Raw genomic sequence first — 25,182 nt, 5'->3', positions numbered from 1 at the left:
TCTCCAAGTGCTTTGCCAGCCTTTGCCAGAGCTGTTATTTGTGGAACATCCCAGCTGCTTGGCTGAATGCAGTCATCAGCCTCTCTTAGGGACTGCAGAGGGAGTGCCCCCCTGAGAGATGGGGTAACAGAGAGGGCAGGGGTGATGGAGCAGGGCTGTCCTGCCTGTGCCACTAGTGGCCAATCTCCTGCTGAGCCCTCACATGTGCCTCCATGCAGCACGGCTTACTGCAGAGAGAAGAGGTTTCTGTCTCCTTTTCTCTCTTTCTGCATGGGGACAAGGACTGCTGGCATGCAGGGATCTTCCTCAGCTACAGGGTGCTGTTAGTGCCTCATTTTTTTTGCCTCCCTTTTGGCTCCCTGGTTCAGGGAAGTCCTGCCAGCATCTGACAGGCTTCCTGGGTGTGCAACCGTGTGTGGCTGCAGCAGAGAGCAGCCTGCTGAGGATTCCTGGTGGGATGAAGGGGGGATGGAGCCAAATGGCTCAGCACAGCTCTGCTGCCTCTTGGCTGTTGCAGGTCACGCAGAGCTGTCCTGTGCCAAACTGAAGGGCTTTGTCACAAGCAGCTTGTGAGGTTTGGCAGCACTTTAGGCAGGAGAAAAATCATAGTGGACTGCTCTGACATCCCTCAGCCGTGGTCCCATCCCCTGTCAGACCCCCCTGCTCTGGGGCTCCCCACCTCACAGAGGGCTGGGTGCACTGCGTGTCTGGGGCGATGTGCCAGAGCCAGGCAGAGGGGACAGCCTCCAGCCTGGTTCAAAGGCTTCCTGGTGGCAGACACAGCCTCCCTCCACTGTGCAATCCCAGGACGTGGTTCCCCCTCTGCCCTCCCAGCTTGGCAGGAGCTAGTGTTGTGTGTTGCCCATCACCGAGGAGGGTGGGAGGGCTCTGGGAATGGTTAGTGGTGCATCCTGGCCAAATAAGCCAAGGAAAAAGGCATCCCTGTGTCTTCAGAAAGAAAATGCTGGAGGGCATCAGCTGGCATGAGACAGCTCTGGCCCTGACCACCCTCTCCCTGCCACTGGAGGGTGTCTTGGTCCAGGTGAGGAGCTGAGTTTACATGAATCATCCCTCAGAAAGCACAGAGTGAATTCATACATCTGTTGACCTTCAGCAGTGTGAGGATGGTTTATTTTTCTGCAGCAGTGTATATTTATTTATTTTATGGGAAGGAGAATGGTATTGACTCTTCTTCCCACCTGGAATACTGCTGCTCCTCAGCAGGAATGATGAGAGCTGTGCATAGCACCTGACCATGGGCAGAGCCACTGCTGAGTGGATTCACTCAGCCCAGGGCATTTTCCCCTCTGGAACTGATGTGATTGCTGCATCCTGCTGGGAATTCAGCTTTCCACTCCTGGGCTAGGCTAGCTAAATAACCCTCCCTTTCCAAAGGTTGTCAAAGCTGTAGTAATTCTTATTAGGCTGGTTTAAATCATCTCTTGAAAAGGTCTCACATCACTCTTGTGCACCAAACTGCTCTGTATTCAGACCCCAACCACCCAGTCTCCTGAGCCAGAGCATAACATATGCAGGGAGAGGCTCCAAGAAAATATTAAAGATGTTCTGCTGTGCTCTGGGTAAGACCTGACTTCTCCCTCCTCTGCCCTGTTTACATTTCAGAGTGGAACAAAGGACACTGTGTGGAACGAGGCTGCCCCTGTGATCCCAGTGGGGATCATTAGCTGAGCCCTTACACAGCACCAGCTCCTCTCTGTTCTCTGCCCATGGATCCCTGGTGAGACACTCTGGATTCCACCCCCTGGGATGGTGGGGAGTGCTGGATGTTCCCTTTGGGAATTGTCCAAGAGTGACTGGCCCCAAACCCCCTGTTTTGGGGGAAGATGGAATAAGCCAGACCTGCCACATGCCAAAGGAGCTGCTGGCTCCCTGCCCTGTGGTGGTGCTGCTGCTGTGATGTGCCACCATGGATGTTTCTAACTCAAAGCTGGGGCCTTGAGCACAGCCTTTGACCACATTCCCAGCACCAGACCTGGTGGGCTTGTCCCAGGAGAGGGTCCCACAGCAGTGAGTCCTGAGCTGTGGTAAGCCCTCAGGCAGAGAAGGGGAACCTCTCCATCTCCAGGCTGCTCTAGCCTGGAGGGAGCAGGTAGTGTGGGAAGAACCAGCATGGAAACACCTCTCTGGCACAGAACTTCCTGCTTTTCCTGCTGTCTTGCTGACACTACGTAGGACACAGAGGGAAATTCCCTTCCTCCCCAGAGACCTGAATCCAGCGTGTTCAACCAATGCACACTGCCAGGAGCTTAGCACAAGCAGTGATTCTGACCTGTGTGTTTTGGTGCAGTGCCCAGCTCCTCCCAGGCAGGTGCTGTTGCATGGGGACATACAGGTGAGTCTAATCCAGTGTTGGGTACAGCTGGAAATGCTGTGCACAGCAGGGGTAGGTGTGCCTGGGGAGAGCAGGGCAGAGGATTTGTTGATGCAGCTGCAAGTGGAGGTGCAGTTGGTGCATTGCCTCAGAGGTTTCTGACTTCTCCAAAACAGAAAGCAGCAGGACTGAGACAGACTAGATGTCCCCAGAGCATCCTCTGGACTCAAAGCCACCTACTCCTGCCTTCCTGGGCCACCAACTGGGTGACAGGAGTGACATAGGCAAGGCTGACTCTGTCTCAGAGCAGGAAGAGGGACCCCTGCAGGCCATCACATGGAGATCTGGAGGCCCAGGTAGCAGTTTTTGGGAGGATGAGCCCCTCCTGCCTTGCCCTTGTCTCTGCAGAGGAGCTGCTGCCCCGGGCACGGCATCCCTTGGGCCAGCTGAGAGGCACCCCATGCCTGGAGCTCTGTGCTTAATCAAACCAATTAGCAATTTAATCTTGTTAACAAACCAAGATAATTGCAGCATTATCAAATTAGCCAGCTGCATGGAAATGCTTGCTTAATAGCTGATAATAGCTGGTCCTGATGGGGGAGGAGGGCTGTGATCTGTGACTAATGACCGCGGGAGGTGTAATCAGGCTGCTCCGCCGCGGCTGCCAGCCCCATCCTGCGTGTGGGGATGGCTGGGGGAGCGCCGGGGTTCTGCCCCTCTCACCCCACGGCTTGTGTGGCACAGCACTCCCCACGCAGAGGGCTGGGCTGGTGTCAGGAGTAGTTTTCCCCTGGAAGGACACTGCACTGGAAAAAAGCAATGTCTGATTTTACACTGAATTTCATAGAATCAGCTGGGTTGGAAGGGACCTTCGAGATCATCAAGTCCAACCCTTGATTCACTACCGCTGCGGTTACTATTATTTGGCTGATGAGCTCCCAGCTCTTGTTCTGCCTGTCCCTGTTGGGTCACTTGGCGTTTCCAGCCTTCCTAACACTGCAGGAGCTCTCCAGTTATCTCTGCCCTCCTGTGGCCAGGCTAAGCAGAGAGGTGGTTTTTCACCATAGGACTTTTTCCTTCTCAATCATTGAATAATTTCTGAGTCTTTGTCTCCCTCCCATTCCTCCATGGGGGGGGGGTGGGGTATAGAAGGACTCACTCCAGCAGATGCTCTTCCCAGTTTTGGCCAGGGAGCTTCCAGTGTCTGCCTTGGGCCATGCTAGGGGTCAATCCCACAGCCAGAGGCTCCATCCTGCTGTCTTTGAGTAGTTTAAATATATGGGCAGTTGCTGCTGCTCTCCAGATTGGCTGGCTCGTGCCTGGCAGGCAGTGGGGATCATTAGCTGAGCCCTTACACAGCACCAGCTCCTCTCTGTTCTCTGCAGTGTGTGCAGACAGACCAGGCTCATCTCCCAGTCTGGGCTGGGTCTGCTTCTTGAGAATGGGACATGCAAGCCTGGCATCAGCCATGGGCTGGGGAGGGCTGGCAGGCACTGTCTGGGCACCAGCACAGGGTGGGTGATGCTCTGCCCCTGCAGCACATGGTGTAAGTGCCTGGCTCTGCTATTACACTGGGCAGAGGCTGGCGGGTCCCTCAGGCTGCACATGCTCGCTCTTGATGATATTTCTTGGCATTTCCTGAATTTTTGTCCCTGGCACTCGGTTGTACAAAAATTACAAGAACCCTTTGGAGCCATGATTTTATTGTCCTGGCTTGAGGCTTTCCCAGGCAAGTTTCCTCAGCTGAGTTTTCCCCACCAGCTCAGGTCCAGTGAGGGGTTCAGCACCACTTGGGTCTGTGTGCCCCTGGATGGATTTTCTCCTTGAAGCCAGCCCCTAACCACACTGCAGGTGTGTAGCCAGTAGGTTTTCATTCTCTTCCACAGGCAGAAATTCTGGGGTGAAACCAGCAGTGTGGCTGTGTGCCAGGATGGGCCCAGAGAGGGGCAGGAGGAGGTGGGGAAAGGATTCACACACCACAAGCACCCCTGAGACAAGCCTCTTTTATTTGCTAAAACAGCAGTGGAGAAGCAGAGGGAGAGGGCAAGCAGGTGGCACATGGCACTGCACAGCAGCTGTCACAGAGTGATCCTGGGGCCGAGGTGGTCTGAGCATGGGCTGGGGCCAGAGGTGGCACGGGGATGCTGAGATGGCCCTCGGTCTGTCCTGGGAGCTGAGCTCACACTGGTGAAAGGGAGGGAAAGAAGGTTGGGTCTGGTGTTCAGAGTAACCTCAGCCCACATGTTTGCCCACCAGCCACCCCCCATCCTGACAGTGGAGGGCTCTGGCAGGGGGACACAGCTCCCTGCCCACCGTCATCACACCCCCTTTGCTGCCCGGGAGGTGGGCACAGGCAAGGGGACTCCCGAGCTCCTACCGTGGATGGGGCCTCTGCTGGGCTTCGAGATGCATTTCCTCCCGCAGTAGGTGGGGCAGCACCTCCTGAAGCGGGGGCACTGCCGGTCGTTGTTGCACCGGTTCGGGGGGTTGTGCAGCGCGCACACGATGCGGACGGGTGGGCAGGACCAGGCGCTGCCTGCAAGAGGAGGGACTTGTTTGCTCCAGGGCAGTTGCGGGACCCCGGGGAGATGCTGCCAGCAAACACCCCTCTGCTCTCTTCTCCTCTCCCTTCCCTTCCCACAGGATCCTTGTAAACGTGACTCCTTCCCAACCCCTGAGCTTTTCCTCCCTGTACCTTACCCTGGGATGTCCCGTACCTGTTGGCAGTTCTGCCCAGAGGATGAGCATCCCCACCAGGACGAGGGCGGCCACCGACCTCATGCTGCCGTGTCCCTGGGAGGTGTGAGTGTGAGAGCTGTGGCACACAGACATTTAAACCCTTCGGGAGGCTGGGGGTGGGGAACGGGATGTTTTTACCTTTTTTCCTCTGTCTATTGCGTTGTGTTTTCTGAAAGCCTTTTGCACAAGACACAGAGGGTATTGTTCAATTGCTCAAAAAAACGTTATTCCATTGCACAGCTGTCCCCTGCAACCACACCTGGGGTGAGGGTCAAGCCAAGGGAAGATGGTCCAAGGCATCGTTCCCCCGGCAGGCTGGAGTCAGTAAAGCTACTTTTTTCTGGGCAAGTACCCTTCTGCAGGTATCCTTCTTCAGGAGAAACCATTGTGGTGACTGTGCTCTGGGGCTCTATTAAGTGGGTTTCTCCTCTCTGTTTTGCTTGCATGTGGACCTGCAAACCAAACCTTACAGCACAATCCGGATCAGCACGAGGCTGCCTGTGCCTTCCCGGGAATGATCCTTCAAGTTTTTCCCAGAGGTAACTTGCCCCAGCCCCAAACCCTCCTGACTCCTGCCCCACTGCAGGTATAAGCTAATATGGGGAAAATAGCTTTGGCTTAGCCAAGAGTGAGTCTTTCTCAACCTCTTTGGGGGTCACCTGAACCCCAGTATCCTCTCTGGGTGGCTGCTGCCTTGTAGGAATCAGGTTGATGCTGGAAGAAAGTGGCTGGCTTCGCTGGGGTAGGATAATCCACTCCTCATCAGCCATCATGGAACACAAGGACAGCTCAACTAAGCCCTAACTCTTGATGGCTGTAGGGAATGGGGACTGTATTCCTTGTGTGAATGGCAGAGGTCCCACCAGCATTCAGCCCTACATCTCTTCTTCGCTTCCAAGGAAATGCTACACCCTGCTTCCCTGGCCTCCAGGCAAATCCGTTTTCTTTAACTGCCCTTGGGCAATGGGAAGTTGCTCCATTTCCCACTGATGGGTCAATGGCCCCCTCACCTTGTGAAAGGGGTTCCTTTCTGTGGGACTTCTTGGGCTGGCAGGAAACCAAGCTGTGCCAGAAGCAGGCTTTGGGAATGTCCCTGTGGAGCCAAACACTCCACATTCCCACAAAGAGCAGGCTGGGGCAGCCCCTGGTTTTGTAACCAGGAAGGGTGAGGAGCAGCAAAAGCCCAATATCACCCCTACATGCTCTGTGCAGCCCCTGAGCCCCCCACCATTGCACTGACCCAGCCTCTGGAGCCGCCACCTTCCATCCAGGGCACAGTGGGCATCTCACTGCTGCTTCCTTTTCAACCTTCCATTCTCAAGTCTTAATGGGCCACATTAACTTACTGGATATCTGTTAATTATTGTCCGATTTCCCTGTTAACTCTGTGGCTGCATTTAGCTCTTTGTAAAGTCATTTATTAAATAACCAGCAGAGGATATAGCCAACCCAAATAGACTTTCTGGGCTGTGCACCAACAATTTAGCACTTTTAATGAGAAATACAAGCATTGGATTAATTTTTAAGCAATCCTTTGGCACTCAGCTGCTGTTGGGGCTGGAGAGGACAATGCTGTGCTCCCATCTGGTGCCAGGATCCGGCTGAGGTGGGGCTTGGACCTATGCCTCCAAGGGAGGAGAAAAAACTAAGGAACAAGGCTTGGATTAAGCTGCAGAGAAGATGGAGGGGAAGAAATCCATCTGAAGCATATTCAATAGTGCTTTATTCATAGCAGGTGGAATAGTCTGAACTCCTTCTGTTGTAAACTCCCACAGAATAACCAGGACCCAGGCATTTCTGGGCACAGGATTGCCTGCAGGCCCCATGCAGCACCCATTGCCCCAGGGTCCCTCAGAGCAGTGCCCGTTCCATATGGCTCATGCTCTTCTACATGAAAACCGCTCTCTGAGCCTCCTCCCGAGGCAGCAAGACCTGAGCTGTCAGATGCTGAGAATGCTGTGGCAGATGCTGCATTTTCCCAGCCAGAGCAAGGCTCTCCAGTTTGTATTCCCTGGGGATGGAAAGGATGAGACCAGTAGCCCTGGGTCCCCCAGCCTTAGAAAGGTGCACAAAGTGCCCAAGGAACAGCTTGTGCCCTGCAAAGCAGCCCTTGTCCCCCACCAGGGGATGCAGTGCTTTCAGCCTGATGATGACTTCCATCCATCAATCCCCCCCTCCATCCAACCATACGTTCCCCAGCTCATGGCTGAGGATGCTTTGCTCCCCTCCGGGCCGTCTCCAGCACCTCAGGGTGCCCGGGAGAAGGGGGTGCCCACAGCCCAGAGCACCCTCGTGAGCGCTGGTGTCTGGTGCCACCTAGTGAAGAGACATTAATGAGGCAAGACCAGGTCCCAGATGGGATCCATGGAACAGAGCCCGGCGGGATTTGCATCTCCTAATACCAAGAGTGTGCAAAGAAAATTAAAGCAGAGTGTGACCTCTGTCAGTGGGGCCCTTCTGTGCAGAAGGTACTCCCACCCCTGCAGGGGCCATGCCAGCACCCTCAGGCACCTCCAGCCCTGGGAACCCAGAGCAGGTGAAACCACAACTCTACAAATGCTGTGTGTGCTAAAAACAAATGCAAAGAGAGCTTCTCCATATCTATCTCCATCTCTTCCTCCCCATCCTCTTCCAGATCTATCTCCAGCATTTCCTGACTATCCAATACACTATCAATTTCCATCTCTTTTTCCGTGTCTCTGGCAGCTTGTGTCAGGGGGCACAGTCTCAGAATGGGGTCCCTGTCCCACACCATTCCCACAGAGCTCCAGCCCACCTCCAAGGGGGGTGCCCACCTCCATGGAACAGCACTGTACCTTCATCAGGACAAGAGGGAGCATCCTGCTGGGATGGATGACAAGATCCACACAGCACCTACTGTTCAGGACTGATGGGTATTGGAGGGAGCAGGTGAGGACAGTCTGCTGGGAGCAGGATGAAGGGTGGCCTCTGAGTAGGGTGAAGGGTGGTCAGGGCAGAGGGTGCACTGGGAGCTCCAGAAAGGTGCAATGGTAGCAGGGGAATGGCTGCTGTGTGCTCATCGCTGGGTGCTGGCCATTCCACATGGAACACGGACACAACTCCGGGAGCTGTCACAGGAGTTGTGGGGCCGCTCCGCAGTGGGGGATGGGAATCATGGAATGATGGAATCCTTGAATGGTTTGTCTTGGAAGGGACCCTGAAGATCATCTCATTCTAACCTGAGCAACCTTCCACCACACCAGGTTGCTCAGGGCTCCGTCTAACCAGCCCTTCAATGTTCCCAGGGACGGAGCCTCTCAGGCACTGCCTGTGCCAGTCCCCTCCACCCTCACTGGAAGAAAACATCTTCCTTAGGTCGAACCTAAATCGACCTCCTTCAGTGCAAAGCCACCTCCCCTTGGTGGCCCTGCTGAACACTCTGTCCCAGATTTCCTCTGGGTCCCTTCAGCTCCTGCCTGGCTGCACTGAGGCCCCCCTGGGACCTTCTCTTCTCCCAGCTCAGCAGCCCCAACTCTCTCAGCCTTTCCTCAGGGCACAGGGGCTCCAGCCCTTGGAGCACCTTTGAGGCCTCCTCTGGACTCTCTCCAGCAGGTCCATGTCCTTCCTGTGCTGAGGACTCAGTGCTGGGGGCTGGGATGAGCCCTGGAGGGGCTGCAGCTTCATGGAGAACCGTGGGGAATGTGTTATCCCTCCAGAGGAAGGAAACACACTTTTGTGCTTAGATAAAGGAATGAAGATGGTGCTGGTTCTTTGTAGAGTGTGCAGGGACGTGTCAGGAGCAGGTCCCGTCTGTCCCTTGTCCCAGCACACACCCCAGAATGGCTCCATGGGGCGCCTGGGCCAGGCCGTGGGTCCATCCCCCAGTTCACCTTGGAGATCCCTGTGTTCCAACAAGCACAGGCTCCAAAGCAAACCCCAGCAATGGGGACACAGCATCCATGTCATGCTGGCTCCCTCCAGCTGAGCTGGGCCTGGGTTGTCCACAGAGCAAAGATTTCCCCAAAGGACTTGTGGAGCCCGAGCACAGGGGAACTTCCAAAAGCCAGAGGCCCCTGTCCTGATGCAGAGATACCTCTGGGACTCTAAAACCCTGCTGAAAGGAGAGGCACGTGACATACAAATCTTCGGGGGGTTTATTGTCAGGATAGAAATTCCTTTATAGAAAAGATGAGTTTCAAAATAGCACTACTCTGCTCTCAAAATTAAATATACATAGATATATACACACACATACATATTGATAGAATAATTACCATTTTGCTATGTGATTATAAAACCAAACAAGATAATACCGATTCCCAAATAATTCTGCCAAACTAGGGCCAAGGGATCTGACAATTCCTGCCACCCACTTTCCCATGGGAGCCCACCTTGGCACCATGGCAGGAGCTGGACAGGCATTCCTGGCCCTGCCTGTGCCACCCAGCTCTTCTTGCCCCACCACTTGGCAGCAGATGCTGAGACAAGAGAAACTCTCAGGGTGACACCACTGTAGGATTTTTCTCTTGCAAAGTAGTTTGCCAGGCTCCAGAGGGGCTGTGCAGGGCTGGGTCATCCTAGTTGCTCTGTGGAAAGGCCAGGTGTCACATCTGTCCAAAGACCTGTCTGGCCACATGGTCATCTCCCCTCATCCCACACCTTCCAGCTGGGAGAAATGAGGCAACAGCGATGGGTGAAACTCCTTGGCTTCACAGCAGAGGTTTTGATCAAGTTCCTTTTTGGTGTTCTTAGGATTTTTTTTAAAATACAATCCACATCCCCCCAGGGATTTTGAGATATAAGAACGAACACTGATGCTTTACCATAACCTAGCAATAATAATGTCGTGTAGCTACTGTACATCCCTGTGCCCCATCTGAGTGCTGCAGCCCTCTGCCAGGATCACTTCTTGTTGGCAATCTGCTTTTCCAAGTCTTCAAGTCTGGCTGTCATCTGAGCAAGTGAGCGTGCTAAGGAAACAGCGTGAGCTGGACGGTGTGGGGGGCAAAGAGCTTTTTCCCTTTGAAGAAGCCTAAAATTCTTCTCACCCCCCTTAACTTTCCCTCCCTTCCCCATGTGAGCTCTGTTTCCAGCTGCCCTACACCCAAGCAAGCCCAGGTTTCACCATAAAGGATATTTTTCTCCGTCAGGCTCTGCAGGATGGCCACGGTGTTCGTCTGGAACTGCACCAGCGCCTCGCACTCACACGGGCTGCGGATCTCTGTCTCCCCTTTGCCTTCCTCTGGGATGTGGGGGTTTGGCTGCAGTCAGAGCCACAGCCCCACACTGCCCCCACGGCCCTCCCTTCTTTCTGTACAACTCCCTTGTCCCTACAGCCACCCACCAGGACTGGATCTGAGCCTCATGGCTCTTCCCACTGTTTTGCCCTTTTTTTTCAGCCTCTCTCTTTTTGCCAGGCTGCATCCCTGCTAGCCCAGCAAGTCCTTTTCCAGGCATCCCATCTGGCATCTCGCAGAGCTGTCACACACGTGGTCATAGTGTGCCAGGGACAGCCAGCACTGAGCTTTACTTTGCCTTCAGGCTGAGGTGGCAGGTGGCATCTTGACTCCACAACTGCAGCCCCAGCCTTTCCCACGGCAGGAGGACCTTCACAGAAACCCACTGTGGTCCTTGTGCACCCAGCAGCAGAAGCACAGGTCTGGACAAGGCCACCTTTGGAGCTGGGGCAGGGTGCCATCCCAACTTCTGCCCATGCAACAGCATGGGGGTGGCTGCTCACATTAACACTTTTGTATTAACCCCCCCATTTTTTAATTAATCCCCCCAGCTCCATCTTTTCTTCTCCCAAAACCCTCCCTGAGACCCACCTCTATACTTACAAGAGTCTGGTGAGATCCAGAGGCAACCTAGGCTCACATCAGCCCAGCTCAGCCTTGGGGTATTTGACACGGAGTGACAGACACACAAACCACCCCAACTGGCTCTCTGGGCACAAGAGGGCCCCCCCTGCCTTGGGGCCGAGTCTCCTGGTGTGTCCAGGAGCACCCACCTGGGCAGATGTTCAGTGAGAAGTTCTCCACAAGGTGGGTCATGGTGGTGAAGTCCGCTGAGTAGGAGAAGTGCTGCTCCACCGGCTCGGAGGCGATCGCTCTCAGCTCCTCTTCCACGGCCTTTCCGACTCCCACAGCAAACATGACGATCCCTGCGTGGCAAGGACAGATCCTGAGCACTGTGCTGGCCACCCCACAGCAAGCAGCCCCGAGCCCAGAGGGGGAAAAGCTGAGGATGCAGGATTTTCTCTGGGCTTCCCAAACACACAGCAGGAATTCAGGAAGGATGGGCAGGAGCAAGGCAGCACTGTGGTGGTGCAGGCTGCTGCATGAAGGATGCTGCTCAGAGCACCCTGCAACCACAGCAGAGCACGTCTGCCCCTGCCGACTCAGGGGATGCAGCCCCCCAAGGCTGGATGCTGCAGCCTCTCCCCCAGACAGCCACCCTGAGGAACCATCCCAGGATGCCCAAAGCACGGTGACCTGGGGTTCCCCAGACCCCCACACCTGACTCCTTTGCTCTCCTGGCCCATTCGGAGATGTCGTCCTGGGAGCGTCCATCTGTGAAGACGAGCCCAATTCTGGGGATGTTGTGGGAGAGAGGCCTGGCACCTTCCAGCTCAGAGAAGCTGTGCTCCACCATGTGCTTGAGGGCAAGGCCTGTCATGGTGCCTTTCTCCATGTACTCCACATCCATCACCGCCTTCTTGATCTCATCCGCGCTGTGGTACTTGTTGAGGGGGAACTCGGTGCGGACGCGGCTGGAGTACTGCACCAGTCCCACCCGTGTGCCGTGGGGGGACACGTCCAGCAGGTCCACGATGCGGTTCACAAACTGCTTCACCAGCTCAAAGTTTTGGGGACGGACACTCTTGGAGCCATCGATCACCATCACCAAGTCGACATGCCCAGCTCCACACTCTGCAAGCACGGGGGAAGATGAGAGGGGACCAGCCTGGCCATGGGCACTGACAGAGTGAAGGTGCCCAGGGCTGGGGCAGAGCTTCTGGGCTTCAGGACACTGTGGGGAGCCCCTGGAACTGCAGCTGGGAAGTGAGGCAAAGCATGCGCAGAGGATTCAGCCCAAAAACCTCCACTGACACCCCAACACCCTGTGAAAGTCTTTCCTAGGTCTCTCTTTTCCTGAACCTTTCCTCAAAGTTGTGCATCTTCTGGGCCATGTCTCTGAGGAGACAAGCATCCATCCCTGCAGCATCAGGGTGCTCCTCCAAGCACAGCTAGCTCTCCATCCTCTTCCAAACTAGCTCAAAGTCCCACTTAGAGTCCCCCAGCCCAGTTTCAGGTGAGCCCTCCCCAGGAGAGCCCAGACAAGGAGAATGCCAAGAGCCATGTCCCAGTACTCACTGCTGCATGTCTTCCCATCAGCCTGGAGCTGCTGGCCCTCAGGGCACATGCAGTGGTAGGAGCCCTCCGTGCTCACACACTTGAACTCGCAGCCGTGATCCACCCCATTGCAGAGGTCAGTGGCTGGAAGACAAGCCAAGGGCAGGGGGTTATCCCCATTCAGGTGGAGTGGTCTAGGAACAGCCCTTCCCCTGGGGACAGGGCAGGACATAAAGGCATCTGCCATATGCACAGCCTGTGCCGTGTGCCACGCCGGGACCTACCCCTGCAGGACCTGCCGTCGGGCTGCAGCGTGTACCCGCTGCGGCAGCGGCAGTAGTGCCCGCTGGGAATGCTCACACACTCGTGCTGGCAGCTGTGGTTCCCGAAGCTGCAGTAATCGATCACTGGTGAGAGAAGGAGAAGTGAGGGCAGAAAGGGAAAGACAAGAGGAGAGGGAGAACGAGGAGCAAAGGAAGAAGGGACAGGGAGGGAGACCATCACTTACTAATGCAGCTCCTCTTGTTCTGGCCGAGGTAGTAACCTGGCCGGCAGCGGCACGAATACGACCCCCGAGTGCTGACACAGTGGTGCTGACAGCCGTGTCTCCCATCTGCACAGGCATCAATGGCTGCAGGGGAACAGGACACTCATCACCTTCCTGTCCTGGCCTCCCTGGGACCGCTCCAGGACTTCAAAGCAGCTCCCAGCACCATGAGACAAGAAGGAAAAGTCCTGGTGTGGTGACCAGGCCAACTAACATGGCTTTGAAGTAAAGTGCTGGGATGTGCATCCTCTGATACACACTGCCCAGACCCCCTCAGATGACAGGCCATATGAGCCCCAAGTGTTCCATCCCAGAGGTGTGGCCGGGATTTGGCAACACTGAATGTCTGCAGTCATTACAGACCCGGGAAGCAGAGGACCCAGTGAAGAGAGCACCCAGGCTGCTGCTGGCCTTGCTGGGTCCTCTGCTGTGTCCCAGCTTCCCTCCATGGGACCCATAACTACAGGCTCCCTATGAGAGTTTGGATCATAAAAAGAGTTTTTACGGGAACAGGTCTTTCCATCCACGTTGAGCCTGTAGCCGGGGTTGCACTCGCAGTAGAAGGAGCCGGGGGTGCTGACACAGCTGTGCTGGCAGCCATGCTCCTGCTCCACACACATGTCCACTCCTGCAAGACAGAACGGGCATCAGAGTGGCCCACGAGCACACTAAACACATGGGACCCCAGCTTTGGAATATACCCTGACCCTGCAGCAAAAGCCACTGGGACGACCCACACAGCCCCAGCCCTGCCAGCCCCAGTGCTCAGCCACTGATTTCCAGTGTACAGACATGGACACTGAGCAGTGCCCTGTCCCAGTATCTCACTGGGGAGGTTGCCTCCCCATCCACACTGCTCCCAGCATGGGCAGCCACCCCAAACACCCCTCTGAAGGACATCTTCTATCCCTGGTGAGGAGCAGACACCAGGGCCACCCTTGCAACTCCACAGCAGCATCCCTCGCTCACCGCAAAGCTTGTCCTGGAACTGCTTCCCAAACTGCTGGATGAGCTCAAAGGACTCCACCAGGAAGACGTGCTCCTCCAGGGGCGGCGAGGCCATGGCCCGCAGCGAGTTCATGTCTGCCCGCTGGATGCCCACGGCGTAGATCTCAATGCCGGCATTCCGGGCCTGGGTGGCCACCTCGGTGACACGGTCCTGGGGCCGCCCGTCCGTCACGATGATGGCGATGCGGGGGATCTTCTTGTGCGGAGGGCGCGCGCCCTCCTGCGCGGTGAAGGCCACGTTCATGACGTACTGGATGGCCAGCCCCGTCATGGTGCCCTGGGCCAGCGGGATGATGCTGTTGATGGCCCTCTCCATCTCCGCCCGCGTGAAGAAGGTCTTGAGGGAGAAGATGTTCTGCACCTGGCTGGAGTACTGGATCACCCCCACCCGCGTGGCGTTGGGGCCCACGTCCAGGTTGCCGATGATGTCGATCATGAAGCGCCGCATGGTCTCGAACTCGAAGGGGCGCACGCTGCGGGAGCTGTCGATCACAAACACGATGTCCAGGGGACCCGTCCTGCACTTCAGGGCTGGAGGGGGGCAAAGAGACGGTTCAGCCTCATGGCTGTCTGTGGGGAGCAGGTCTGGGAGCAGAGCCATCCTTGCTGGGTGGCTGGAGGGGCGCTCAGCTGGGGATGGAGAGGTCTGGGTAGCCCTCACAAACCAGCACCTTCCCACTGCCCAGTAAAGTCATGGAAGATGCTGGTAGTGTGGGAGCAGGGCCAACAGGCTGGGGAGACGTGCCCGACTGTGGGTTGTTGTGGTTGTGTTTTTTTTCAGGGCAGAAAATGAGATAGAGTAGAGCAAAGCTGAGGGCACGCACAGGGTGGGGATCGAGCCAAAGAGCCTCTCTTGGACACAAGGATGATACTTCCAGTGAAAATTGGGAGATTGTTCAGCAAGTGAAATGCCAATGAACTTATTTTGCTTGGCTTGTGTGCACCCAAGCCTAGGAGAATTTGGCCCTAATGGTAAGCAAACAGTTTGAGTCCCCTTGGGATGATGCCCAGACCTAGGCTGTCATCTCAACTGCTCCGAAGGTCTCTGAGACATACCCGCTCCTTTCTCCATTTGGATCCTTCACTGGTTTTAAACTGATATTGATTTAGATCCCTTTTCCCTGAAAGGAGAGAGACTGCTATCCCTGGGTTTGCTTTGTCCCCCCTCACTCTGGAGACTCATGCAAGGAGGGGGTTCCTCCTCATGCCTGCATGTCCTGCCAAGGTCACAGCCCATGGGGAGGAGGGTCACAAGCCCTGAGCTGGGCTGTGTCAAAGCTGGGGATATGCCCAGAGCAAGTGGCACCAGACCCACCATTCTGGGGCCAGGCTGAGGCTCCCACCCCCCACGGCAGCACTGGCAAGTTTGGGCCTCACATCTGGGGGGCTCTCCATCCTCCTGGGGATGCCTCCAAAGAAGAGGCATCATGTCCCCCCACCTCACACAGCAAGCTGTCATCCGAGGGCTCCACTGCCCTGATGCTCTCAGTTCTTTCTCCTCCCCACCATCTGGGGCTCACCTGCAGGTTTTGGTCTGGCTTCCAGTGTCGTCAGGAGAAGCAGGAGAAGAGGGGCAACAGGCAGGAGCTTCATCATGGTTCTGCAAGTCCACACAGTTCCAGGGCTGGAAGGATGTGCTGCAGGGAGAAGACAATGTGGAATCAGTGCAGAGGGTGGGCTGGGCCACAAGGTGACATCCACCTTCAGTGGGTGCCCCCAGGCGGTGCCAAAAACCCTAAACAGCAGTTTTGACAGATCCATCCCCAAACTTCTCTGAAACCACGTGAGATCTTTCCCATTCAAGGACTGGCAGTCTCAGCACAGCTCAGTTTCATTACAGCAGCACTGCTCTGCCAAAGGGTCTGATTTTCTGCTCTGGGTGGAGCTGGCCATTGGACAAGCCTTATTTTCACTTGCAAACCAGGCAGATGGAATGTTCATCCAAATGCTTTTTCCCTGACTGTGCGGCTGCTCTCCACAGCCATTGGAGAGTGGGAAAGCTGCACCCAGGGATGCAGAGCACCAGCCCTCCTGACACTCCCACACGGGAATAGAAGCCCCCAGATGAAACACCAGCACAGATGAAACCTGCTCAGAAGTCTCTCAAAGTCACTGGCAAACATCATTTTTCCACGAAGTTCCATAAATTTATTCTCTGCCTGTTTCCAAACTCCCTTTGGAGAGCAGAAGCCTCTGCAGGCAGAGGGTGTAAGGGTGCCTGTGCAGGTGGGCTTGCACCCCTTCCTGAGAGAAGGTGCTGCTCTCCCTCACATCACCTCAGGGTGCCCACCACTCTGTCACCAGTGCTCTGCAGCTCTCCCTGTCCTGCTGGCTTTTCAAGGGATGCTCTGCATCATGACAGTTTTTTTCATGCCTTTAAGGTGGGATCATTGGAGGAAAAGATATTTAAACTGGTTACCCGAAACCTCAGCTTGTCACTTCTCTCCCTCCCTGCTCCACCTCTGTGTTGCCTTGCCTTGCCTTTCCCTCCCTCAACTGGCACCTGCAGGGACATGGATTTATTTTGTTTATTTTTATTCCAGCTCCAGTTGGAAACCCAAGGTGCTGAGGATGGAAATGCCACAGATAATGCAACTTTCCCCAGGAGACATGCAGTGCCAGGACTGGGCACAGATACTGGAAGGCTGCTTTTAAAAAAAAAAAAAAAAAAAGCACACAGAAATTCATTTTATCGGTAGTTATCAGCCGATATTTATTTAGCCCCAGGAGGTCTCAGTTGTAATTCATCACCAGGGCTGCTGTTTAATTGCTCAGTGGTTACGTGCAGCCCTGAACAGCATGTCTTTGACAGCAGGGACACTGATAATAGGTTTCACAGCTGCATCTTAAAACTGTCTCCAGACTCAGTGTTCACACCTGGAAAACTGTATTGAAGAATGAGAAGGACAGAAAAGGGCTACAAGAAGAGACTGGATCCAGAATATCAGTCTCAAAGGGCCTTTCCCTGGAGGTGAGCAGACCACCAGCCCAGGATCCAGTGACCCTGCAGTGGTATCAGGAGCTCCTGCAGAACCACGCAGGAAGGGCCAGTGGGACCGCTCTGGGATGAGGGGATGGGTGGGGGTGGCAGCCTGGCAGGTGTTTTCTAGGAAGCCATGGTGCCGAGGTGAGCATTGCTTTGTGGCCTGCAGTGCTCAGGTGCCTTTTATCCCTCACGAGAGCACCACGAGCAAGCAGAGAGGCAAACAGTCCCTGCTATCCCAGCTTCATTTCCCTATTTATTTAGCAGATTCTTTTTCCAAGTCTTCTTTCCCGGGAGAAAGCACTCACTAACCACGAGATATATTTGGGACAGCCACGCCACCTCTAACATTTTTCAGCTCTCTGCTGTCTACACCTCCCTGCAGTGGCAGGCTGCTGTGGAGCCTGTGTCTCACAGCACCCACACAGCTTCAGAGCCAGCCCAGAGAGAGGAATGAGCTGTTGGGCCAGGAACCAAGAAGGAGAAAACCAGTTCACAACTGATCTATTTTTAACAACGTCTCAGCTTTGGATGAAGTCTTGGCACTCCCCACGGGTGGAAGGGCTGATGCTGCCTGGACAGGGCAGGGCATGGCAGCTCAGCCATACATCCAACACCGTCCTGGCAGCAGAGACGAGGCTGGGACAGTGTCCTGGGTTGATTTAATATAACACCCAGCCCTGTCTCGGCAGCAGCAAGGCTGATGAGGACCAGGAAGCAAAGGTGATGGGACAGATGCCCCCCAGTATCTCTCCCACCATCCCACACTGGGCAACATCCCTGCTCACTCCCCTGGGGCTGGCAGCACTGAGGCTGACTTGCATCCCCATGGAGGGGCTCCCCACACCCTGAGGGCACCCACATCACCCCCTCCAAGCCCCCTGCTACCATGCAGGAGTGGGAGGGAGACGGGTGGGAAGCGACCGGCTGGCAGGCAGGTGCTGTGAGGGAAGGCAAACACGGGGCCGGCTGCAACAGCAGAGACCTTGAGATAACGCTGAGCTATAAAGGAAAAAACGTCCAGGCAGGGACAGTGCTGCTGGCTGGGCTGGCTCAGCCAAACTCGGTAGCAGCTGAGCCGAGAGGGACGCCTGGACCATCTCCTGACCTTTCTGACGCATGGGGAAAGCCAGTCATTGCTTTTCGCTGCTGAAGGAGATGCTCAGGACATGGTGTGAAGAGAGTGACCAAGGGAAGAGCCACATGTAAGGAAAGAAGGTTAACAATGACCCCGGTCTCCTCTTGACCCTCCTCACGATCTCGACCAGGAGGACATGGAGATGGATCCCCAGAGACAAACAGGTAAGCCAGCACGCCTTCTCTGGGCACCTCCCCTGGGCACCTCCACTGGCAGTGCTGCTCCCCAGGGCACTTGCATCCCTCCCTGCTCCACCACTTGTCCGTCTGCTCTCCCTGCCAAGTGCTGAGTCTCGGGAAAAACAGACGCTTCGGGTTTCAGCGTGGCCTCCTTGGCAGCTCTCTCCTGGCTACAGGTTAAGAGAAATGCTCTGAATATTCCCCTTCTGGTTCATCCAGATGGTCACAGGTTGGACCTGGGTGCACCCTCCCTTTGGGCAAGCCCAAAGGACAGGGCACAGCAGGGAGCAGGGTGAGGAATGCTGCTGGCTCCCTGCCCTGCTTCCTGTTATAGGGGAGGGGATGAAGCAGATGGAGAAAGGAGGGGTGAAAGGCTCAGGAGGTGGTAGTGCTCTCACAGGAAAGCCCTGACCATACTGTCACGAGGAGGAAAGCAGGTTGTGGACCATGGCTATGGAGTCATGAGCCAGCTCTCAGGTACAACCACATGCAAGGTTTCAAACATCTGACATCTGGGCACATCAACCTCCTGCTGAGATTTATGTTTATGGCAAAAAACACAGGACTCCAGACACCAGCCTGGGCTTGGCAGTCCTTTGGCACATTGTGGGAGCAGCAGCATCTCTGCCCTGGCTCCAGACCCTGCAAGAAGCCAGGACAAGGGATCCCCATGTGTTGCAAGGAGTGGGGAATGGCCTGGAGGCTCCCACCCAGCACACTTTACCCAGCACAAGCCAAGCTGGAGGGCTGTTTGATAGCACATATTTCTGTGCTGGAAGCCTTGGCCAGTGGTAGAGCAGCCCTAGACATGACGTTGCCAAGACTCACCCTCCTTACCTGCCTCTCCACACATCCTGCTTAGTTCTGCAGGGCTTTTCTTTGCAAAGATCCAACCAGGCAGTTCTGGGAAGTTGTAATTCAACTCCCACATCAGTGTTATTTGATGAAAGTGTTAAAAAAAAAAACAAAACAAAAACAAAAACAAAAATGCTCAGGATCCCTACACCTGAGTCCTTGTGCTTAGGACACCAGTCCTGCCAGGACAACAGCAGAAAGACAGAGAGAGCATCCTCAGTCTGGAGGATGAGGAGACAAATTGTCACATCCTCAGCAGGCCAGCAAGTCATCATCCTTCGGGTCCACTCCTGAGAGAAAGGCTGCCCCCAAAGTACACATGGGACCGAAAGAGGAAGACTGAAGCATGTCTTGCCCCAGGCACAGGGGATAATGAAGCAAACAGAGCTACTTGGAGAGGTGTAGACAACTTACATCAGCCTGGAGGCACCTGCTGTTTAAACCTTGATGGACTGCTGGCACATAGTCCATGTATTTGCAAGACCTTCAAGCAGTGTGAAAGGATGAGGCCTGAGGCAGCCCAGGAACTGGATCCACCCTTTGCTGGAGGGTTGCCCAAAGGTTGGTTTCTCCCAGTCTGCAGATGCCCAGCTCTCAGTGGTGGCTCTGCTGCCCATGAGCATTGAATCCACCCTCAGGACCATTTTACAGGCAGCATCAGCCTTACACTTCATCAGAGCTCCAGAGTCTCAGTGCTCATCCCCCACAGCAGCTGGGTGATGAGTGGCAAATCCCACCAGGAAGGGCAGAAGTGCAGTTTTCAGAGCAAGGAAGATTCAGGGAGCACAAGCAGTTGAGATCAGAAAATAGCATGAATTTCCAGCCCAAAAGGGTTTTTTTTTTCCCCTTTTTGAGGACTGATGTGTCTTTGGTTCTTCCCAAACACACATGTGGGAGAACCAGAGCAGACTCTTTCCAGGACATCGCAGTATTCTCCAGTTACAACACTATGGCAGCTTTACTGGGCCAAGTGCCACCTGGAAGGACATATTATTTGAAAAACAAGGCTGTATTTCTTGAACAGCACATCAAGGCTGCAAACCCAACAGGAGCAATCAGCAGGAGTGCTGTAACAGGAAAACCTTGCAGGATGCAGACGGGAATTCTCTTTAACTCCCCTTGGTCCCCACAAAAGCCACTCCCCATTTTATGGGGCCCACTCCTGAATATTCACAGAGAGGGCAGGAGGAAGATGAGTTTCTTGTCCAGATCCATTTGCTGGCTGAGTAACAGACATCTTTGACTCACAGCTCACAGTCTCATACAGGTCCTGACAAGTTTATACTGTGAGATGACATTTGAAGTTCCCTTGGGAGGGAAGTGCTGGGTGTAGCATGGACAGAGCATCCCCTTCTCTTCTAGATGTTCTCCACAAGAGCACATAGGGTCTTCCTCTGCCATCAATCTGTTGCTAAAAGACCTCCCAGTGCTCTGCAACTCAGCTGGCAGGAAAGCCTCTTGCCCAGACAGCTCTGCACTGAGACAGGCTGTACCTCTACCTTCAGCAACAGCTGCCATGAATAAACACCGCATTCACTTGCAAATTAAAATGTTAAAGATCTAGCCAAGAGGAAAACATGGTTAGCCAAATCCCCTTGTTCAACTAATCATGTCAGAGATGGCTTCTGTTTCGGGACTGCTGGTGATGTTTCTCTGTTCCTTCCTGTCCCACTCGAGACCTTTAGGCTGCACTTGACCCCTGAGCTGCACAACAGGCAAACTCAGCCCTGCTCCTAACTGGTATTTTATGCAAGACCAAAGAGATCTTGGAATACTTTGATTTTGATGAAGAGTGATCAACGGGGGACATACACATCTCACTGACTCTCTTTACAAAGAAAATGCTCTTCTGCAAACAGGCCCTTGGAGGACAGCTGTGCTGGGCCAAGAGACTTCAAACTTTGGAGGGAAGGATGTCTGGGCCATCCAGAAGCTGAGGCAGCAATCCACTGCCCAAGTTCTTGTTCTGTGAGGAAGGTGTTAGAAAGCATTTTTTTTCCCCAGAAATATGCATGTTCAACCGCAAAGGAAAGAGAAATGGCCCAAACCAGCTCTGGGCTGGTGCAGTTGGTCAGCTGAGCTCCTGATGCAGCAGAGCTGGTATCTCTAAGCAAGGAGATTCATTGTTACTAGCAGGACATCTGTCTCCCGAATCTGCTATCCCCAGCTGACCTCCAGCAAGTTTACATGACACAGACAACCACAGACACTGCCTGCTACTGCAGCCCCGCAATCATAGTCATTGCCTGACCTCCTTCTCTAAATCTTTATATCATATTTCTCACTCTGGAGAGGTGACTCAATGTGTTGGCATAAGAAAACATGCCAGGAGAATATTCTTGTGCCTCTCCCCTTTATCCTACCCATCCTGCTATGTGTTTAATTGAAATAGCAGAAAGCAAGGAGAGTTTGGTGGCTGTGGAAAGGCACACGGAGGCTTTTTGTCCCTGGCTGAATTTTTTGTGCAGATACTCTTCACAGGGAGACCTCAAAGGTAGCATAGGAAACGTCTCTCACCTAACCTCATGGCTTCCATGTTCCTCTGACAGCAGGAGGACTGCTGTCCCAGGACTGGGATGCTGTCACCCCACAGGTGTGACCAGAGAACAGCTCCCACCAGCATCACAGTGGGCTGTGGCCTCACTTCTGCCCATGCTGAAGAGCAGGTAACACTTTGGGGAAGCCGTCTGAGTCCAGCTGCAAGTGTAGGAGCTTTGAATACCCACAGGCAGGGTTTCTCCATTTCTCAGTTTCTGGACCCTGCCTAATTTTCCAGCCCAGACACAGACTCTTGTACAGTGGGTTACCTCTGCTGTCAACAGATCTGCTCCCACTGGTTCCTGCCATAGACCATGGACTCCTATGGGTCCACAGACTACAGTCAAAGACTCCTGAATTGGCAATCAAGCAGCACAACACAGCCCAGAAAAAGGAAAGCTGAAATCTGGAGAGAAGACAAGTTACTGCCTCCTCTCTGCAAGGGACAGCAGCTGAGCCCTATGCATTTCTCTGATGGGCACCAGAAGGACCAGGCTAGGGGTGGATTCATGTGCAGAACCAAGTGCTTGGAAAGCAAGAGGATCTGAAGCTTGCAGATAAAGAGGCAGAGGCAATGGCAGAAAGTGGCTAGGGAAGATGGATCCAGCCTCCAGTAAAAACCACCAGGAAGGACAAGATGTGTGAGAACCAGAAAAGCTTCAGGCACAGGATCAGGCACGGCAGTCCGGAGCATCCCACATGGAAACATTGTCATCGCTGTGCACCAGCCTCTGGAGTCTCCCAAGCACACACCTGTACCCCCTCCTTTAACAGAGCTGGTTTGAAACCCTTTATTTTTATTCAAGACCGAAGGGGACCAAAGCCTTCTAAGAGCTAGAACTGTTACTTGACACCTAAAGGTACATCTGTGCCCGAGTACCCCCAGATGGGCGACGTCTGGCACAGCAGGTAACAGAGAGCACCGAGTCCCTGTGCCCGGCTGATCAATGGAGCCCTTATGGCAGCTGTGTGAGCTCCCAGCGGAGCCTGAGTGCTCAATTTGCTACTGTCTGGGCCCAAAGTGGAGAAAACACGATTACTGACAAGTGGCAGGAGCCCCTCAGCCTCCTGCCACGGCTGGAGGACACACGTGTGACATCTGGCACGAGAGGGACTGACTGGTGCTGGGGGAGCAGCTGACTTTTATAAGTTTCTTTATGAGCACCACTCCATCTTATTTTTTTGACATATTTTTTCCTAGGTTCCATTCATTCACTCACTGTAGGGCTACTCTGTAATTCCCATGTGTGTGTAGATACAAACTCTACTTATCTCCCCTCCGTGTTTCAGCCCTATTCATCAGGCATTTGTAAATGGCATTTTATGAGTGCTGAGTTTTTAACAAGGCAGGCACGCTGCTCCAGAGCGAACAAAGGGGCCCCTATTGGAAACTTTAAAGATGTTTAAACAAAGAGTTCTCTTGAAAACCTTTAACCCCTAATGCCAACCTCAAGGGAAATGCTATGTTATGAGCAATCGGAGCACAAACATCTTCTGTGACCACAGATTGCTTACAACAGGCTGCCTTGTTGGCCACAGCTTCTCATTTTTCTACCATCGCCAACCAGAGCAGCTCCCGAGCCCATCTTGTGCTGAGCACATACAGCTTCTTTAATTCTTCATCAACAAATGAAAGTTACAACTTCCACAGAAATCAACAACAGCTTTTTCCCTTTGGATGCAGCAGTACCCTCCCTGCTTTGATGGAAAGTGTTCTTTTACTGCAAACACCAAGATCTCTCACACTCTTTCCAGACAGCAATTTGCATTTTGGATGAGGCCAAATTTATCTATATCCTGGTGGCAAATATCAGGGCTGAGATCTCAGAGTAGCTTTCCCCCACACACACCTTTTTTGCTGATGTCAAATGCCAATCTAATGAATTCCTGCGGAATTCACAAGAATCTGCTTGTGAAATGCAGTTTCTACTTGTTACTGAGAACCTGCACGCTCACTTCCTGGGATTAATTGCTCCTGTTCTTGGAAAAGAAAAAAAATCAACTATCAAAAAATGCTACAGAGGGTCCCACAGGGAGGGTCCTACAGGGAGGGACCCAGAGGGAGGAGTCCCACAGGGAGAACTTCACAGTAACTTTATTAATAATACGAGTTTAAGTGGAGCAAAAATCCTGTGGGTTCAAGCAGAAGAGGTGAAGTCCTCTCAGAGTTGGGGCTTGGCCCCTCTCTTAGACCTCTCTTCCCCCCAGTCCCATTGCACACATGAAGTGGCTTCCATTGATGGGGGACAGTCCCATTTCCCTGCCAGCCTCCTCAACCACACAGGTTTCCACTCTTCAGCCTGACTCCTGGATGGATTCAGCAGCTTTGAACACCACAGCAAAGGTTGTTCCTGCAGAATGAGGGGCAAAACCCCAGCAGAGCAAATATCACCACCTCGTGTATCTGCTCAGCTCCGCTTATCTCAGACGGCTGCGTGTTCGCACAAACACGATGAGTGCGGATTAATCTGCTTTTCCAAACAAGTTTTCCCATGTAATTGCTTGGAACAAAAGTGCCCAAAGCTAATTTTATCCTGTGAAACTGTTGGAATGATAAGCCGAAGGTGGGTGATTGCTTGTGCAAACACATTTCCGAGTATGCACAGACCCAATTTTCCAGTCGTGCAGAAACGGTGCTTAACAAACTTAGGGCACACTTTTGAGCTTATCTTTCTGCAGGATCTCTATCTCCTATTGCTCAGTACGCCTTGCCCAGGTGTACCTGACCTTATTATTCTCTGCTAAAAGAGATCCTCGGTTGTGTAAGCAGGAACCTGCCCGACAGCTAGGCAAAAGGTGAGCAGGGCAGGCAGGCTGAGCCATCCCGGCGGCGGGGAACAGTTCACATCCCAGCACAGCACCGACGGACCGAGCGGGTACCATGCCCTGACTGCCCCACGGACATACTCCAGCCCAGGGCACCGCTGCGGGGGCCAAGCCCGCACAGTCGAGTGTCGGGAGGGCTCCAACTCACAGAATGCGGGGAAAAACCCTCTGGGGCAAAAGCTCTGCTCTTCTCCTCCTCCCGGCTTTGCTTTCTGCTCCTGACGCCCAGGATTGCCGCCCCCCTTCCTGTCCAAGGGAAAAGCCGCACTCCAAGGAAAAGCTCCCCGGAGGCTGCCAACCTTCGCGGCAGCGCTCGGCGCTGCTCACAGCCCCACCGAGCCGGGATGGGGACCGGGATAGGGATCGGGACCTGGACCGGGATAGGGATCGGGACCCGGACTGGGACCGAGATGGGGGTCGGGACCGGGCTCACCCGCACCCTCCTCACCCTCCTCCTCTCCTCTCCCTCCCGCAGGGGCGGCGGTGCCCGCGGAGCCCCCGACTCACCCGTGCCGGCCGCGGAGCCGCTCCCCGCCGCGCTGCTGGCTCAGGTAGGGCGGTGCGGGCGGTGCGGGGCGCGGAGCTGCGCGGTGCGGGGCGCGGCGGCGCCGGGCATTTAACGGGGCGGGGGGGGGGGGGGGGCGCGGGGATTTAAGGGGGGGGGGGGGGGGGGGGGGGGGAGGGGGGGGGCACGGCCCGGCCCCGGGGCAGCGCCGGGAGC

General features: G+C 54.5%; 3 protein-coding genes across 3 annotated transcripts in view; 1 reads left to right on the top strand and 2 right to left on the bottom strand.

Moving 5' to 3' along the window:
- Positions 1-4,334: 4,334 nt before the first annotated feature.
- On the bottom strand, positions 4,335-5,129 carry LOC108501069 (caltrin-like protein 2). The gene is made up of 3 exons (XM_017822600.1): positions 5,050-5,129; positions 4,710-4,868; positions 4,335-4,516 (listed from the first exon to the last, which is right to left on the bottom strand). Exons 1-3 carry the CDS (start codon positions 5,111-5,113, stop codon positions 4,512-4,514), a joined length of 228 nt encoding a protein of 75 aa, XP_017678089.1. The 5' UTR covers positions 5,114-5,129; the 3' UTR covers positions 4,335-4,511.
- A 4,714-nt stretch (positions 5,130-9,843) lies between these two features.
- MATN4 (matrilin 4) lies at positions 9,844-15,535 on the bottom strand. The gene is made up of 10 exons (XM_017822590.1): positions 15,463-15,535; positions 13,904-14,473; positions 13,440-13,562; positions 12,896-13,018; positions 12,672-12,794; positions 12,409-12,531; positions 11,551-11,964; positions 11,043-11,195; positions 10,170-10,274; positions 9,844-9,993 (listed from the first exon to the last, which is right to left on the bottom strand). Exons 1-10 carry the CDS (start codon positions 15,533-15,535, stop codon positions 9,935-9,937), a joined length of 1,866 nt encoding a protein of 621 aa, XP_017678079.1. The 3' UTR covers positions 9,844-9,934.
- Positions 15,536-24,185: 8,650 nt separating this feature from the next.
- The window catches only part of RBPJL (recombination signal binding protein for immunoglobulin kappa J region like), a 13,056-nt gene continuing 12,059 nt past the window's right edge, over positions 24,186-25,182 (top strand). Inside the window, exons 1-4 of the mRNA XM_017822563.1 lie at positions 24,186-24,199; positions 24,315-24,431; positions 24,717-24,877; positions 24,937-25,012. Coding sequence (XP_017678052.1) covers positions 24,186-24,199; positions 24,315-24,431; positions 24,717-24,877; positions 24,937-25,012 — 368 coding nt within the window. The remainder of the gene's footprint in view (positions 24,200-24,314; positions 24,432-24,716; positions 24,878-24,936; positions 25,013-25,182) is intronic.

The sequence above is a fragment of the Lepidothrix coronata genome, unplaced genomic scaffold, assembly GCF_001604755.1.
Source record: "Lepidothrix coronata isolate B3197 unplaced genomic scaffold, Lepidothrix_coronata-1.0 Scaffold99, whole genome shotgun sequence".
In the NCBI taxonomy this organism is placed as follows: Eukaryota; Metazoa; Chordata; class Aves; order Passeriformes; family Pipridae; genus Lepidothrix; species Lepidothrix coronata.
Note: the sequence above shows the minus strand (reverse complement) of the source record. Positions and strands in the feature narration are given on the sequence as shown.

Bases quoted from the DNA above. Each gene is read 5' to 3' on its own strand.
- LOC108501069 (XM_017822600.1), bottom strand. From the start codon at position 5,113: ATGAGGTCGGTGGCCGCCCTCGTCCTGGTGGGGATGCTCATCCTCTGG. The intron at 4,869-5,049 runs GTACGGGACATC...CTCCTCTTGCAG, and splicing joins CTGGGCAGAACTGCCAACAG to GCAGCGCCTGGTCCTGCCCA.
- MATN4 (XM_017822590.1), bottom strand. From the start codon at position 15,535: ATGAAGCTCCTGCCTGTTGCCCCTCTTCTCCTGCTTCTCCTGACGACA. The intron at 12,795-12,895 runs GTAAGTGATGGT...TTCTCTCACCAG, and splicing joins GAACAAGAGGAGCTGCATTA to TGATCGATTACTGCAGCTTC. The intron at 10,275-11,042 runs GTGGGTGCTCCT...CCCACATCCCAG, and splicing joins CTCACTGAACATCTGCCCAG to AGGAAGGCAAAGGGGAGACA.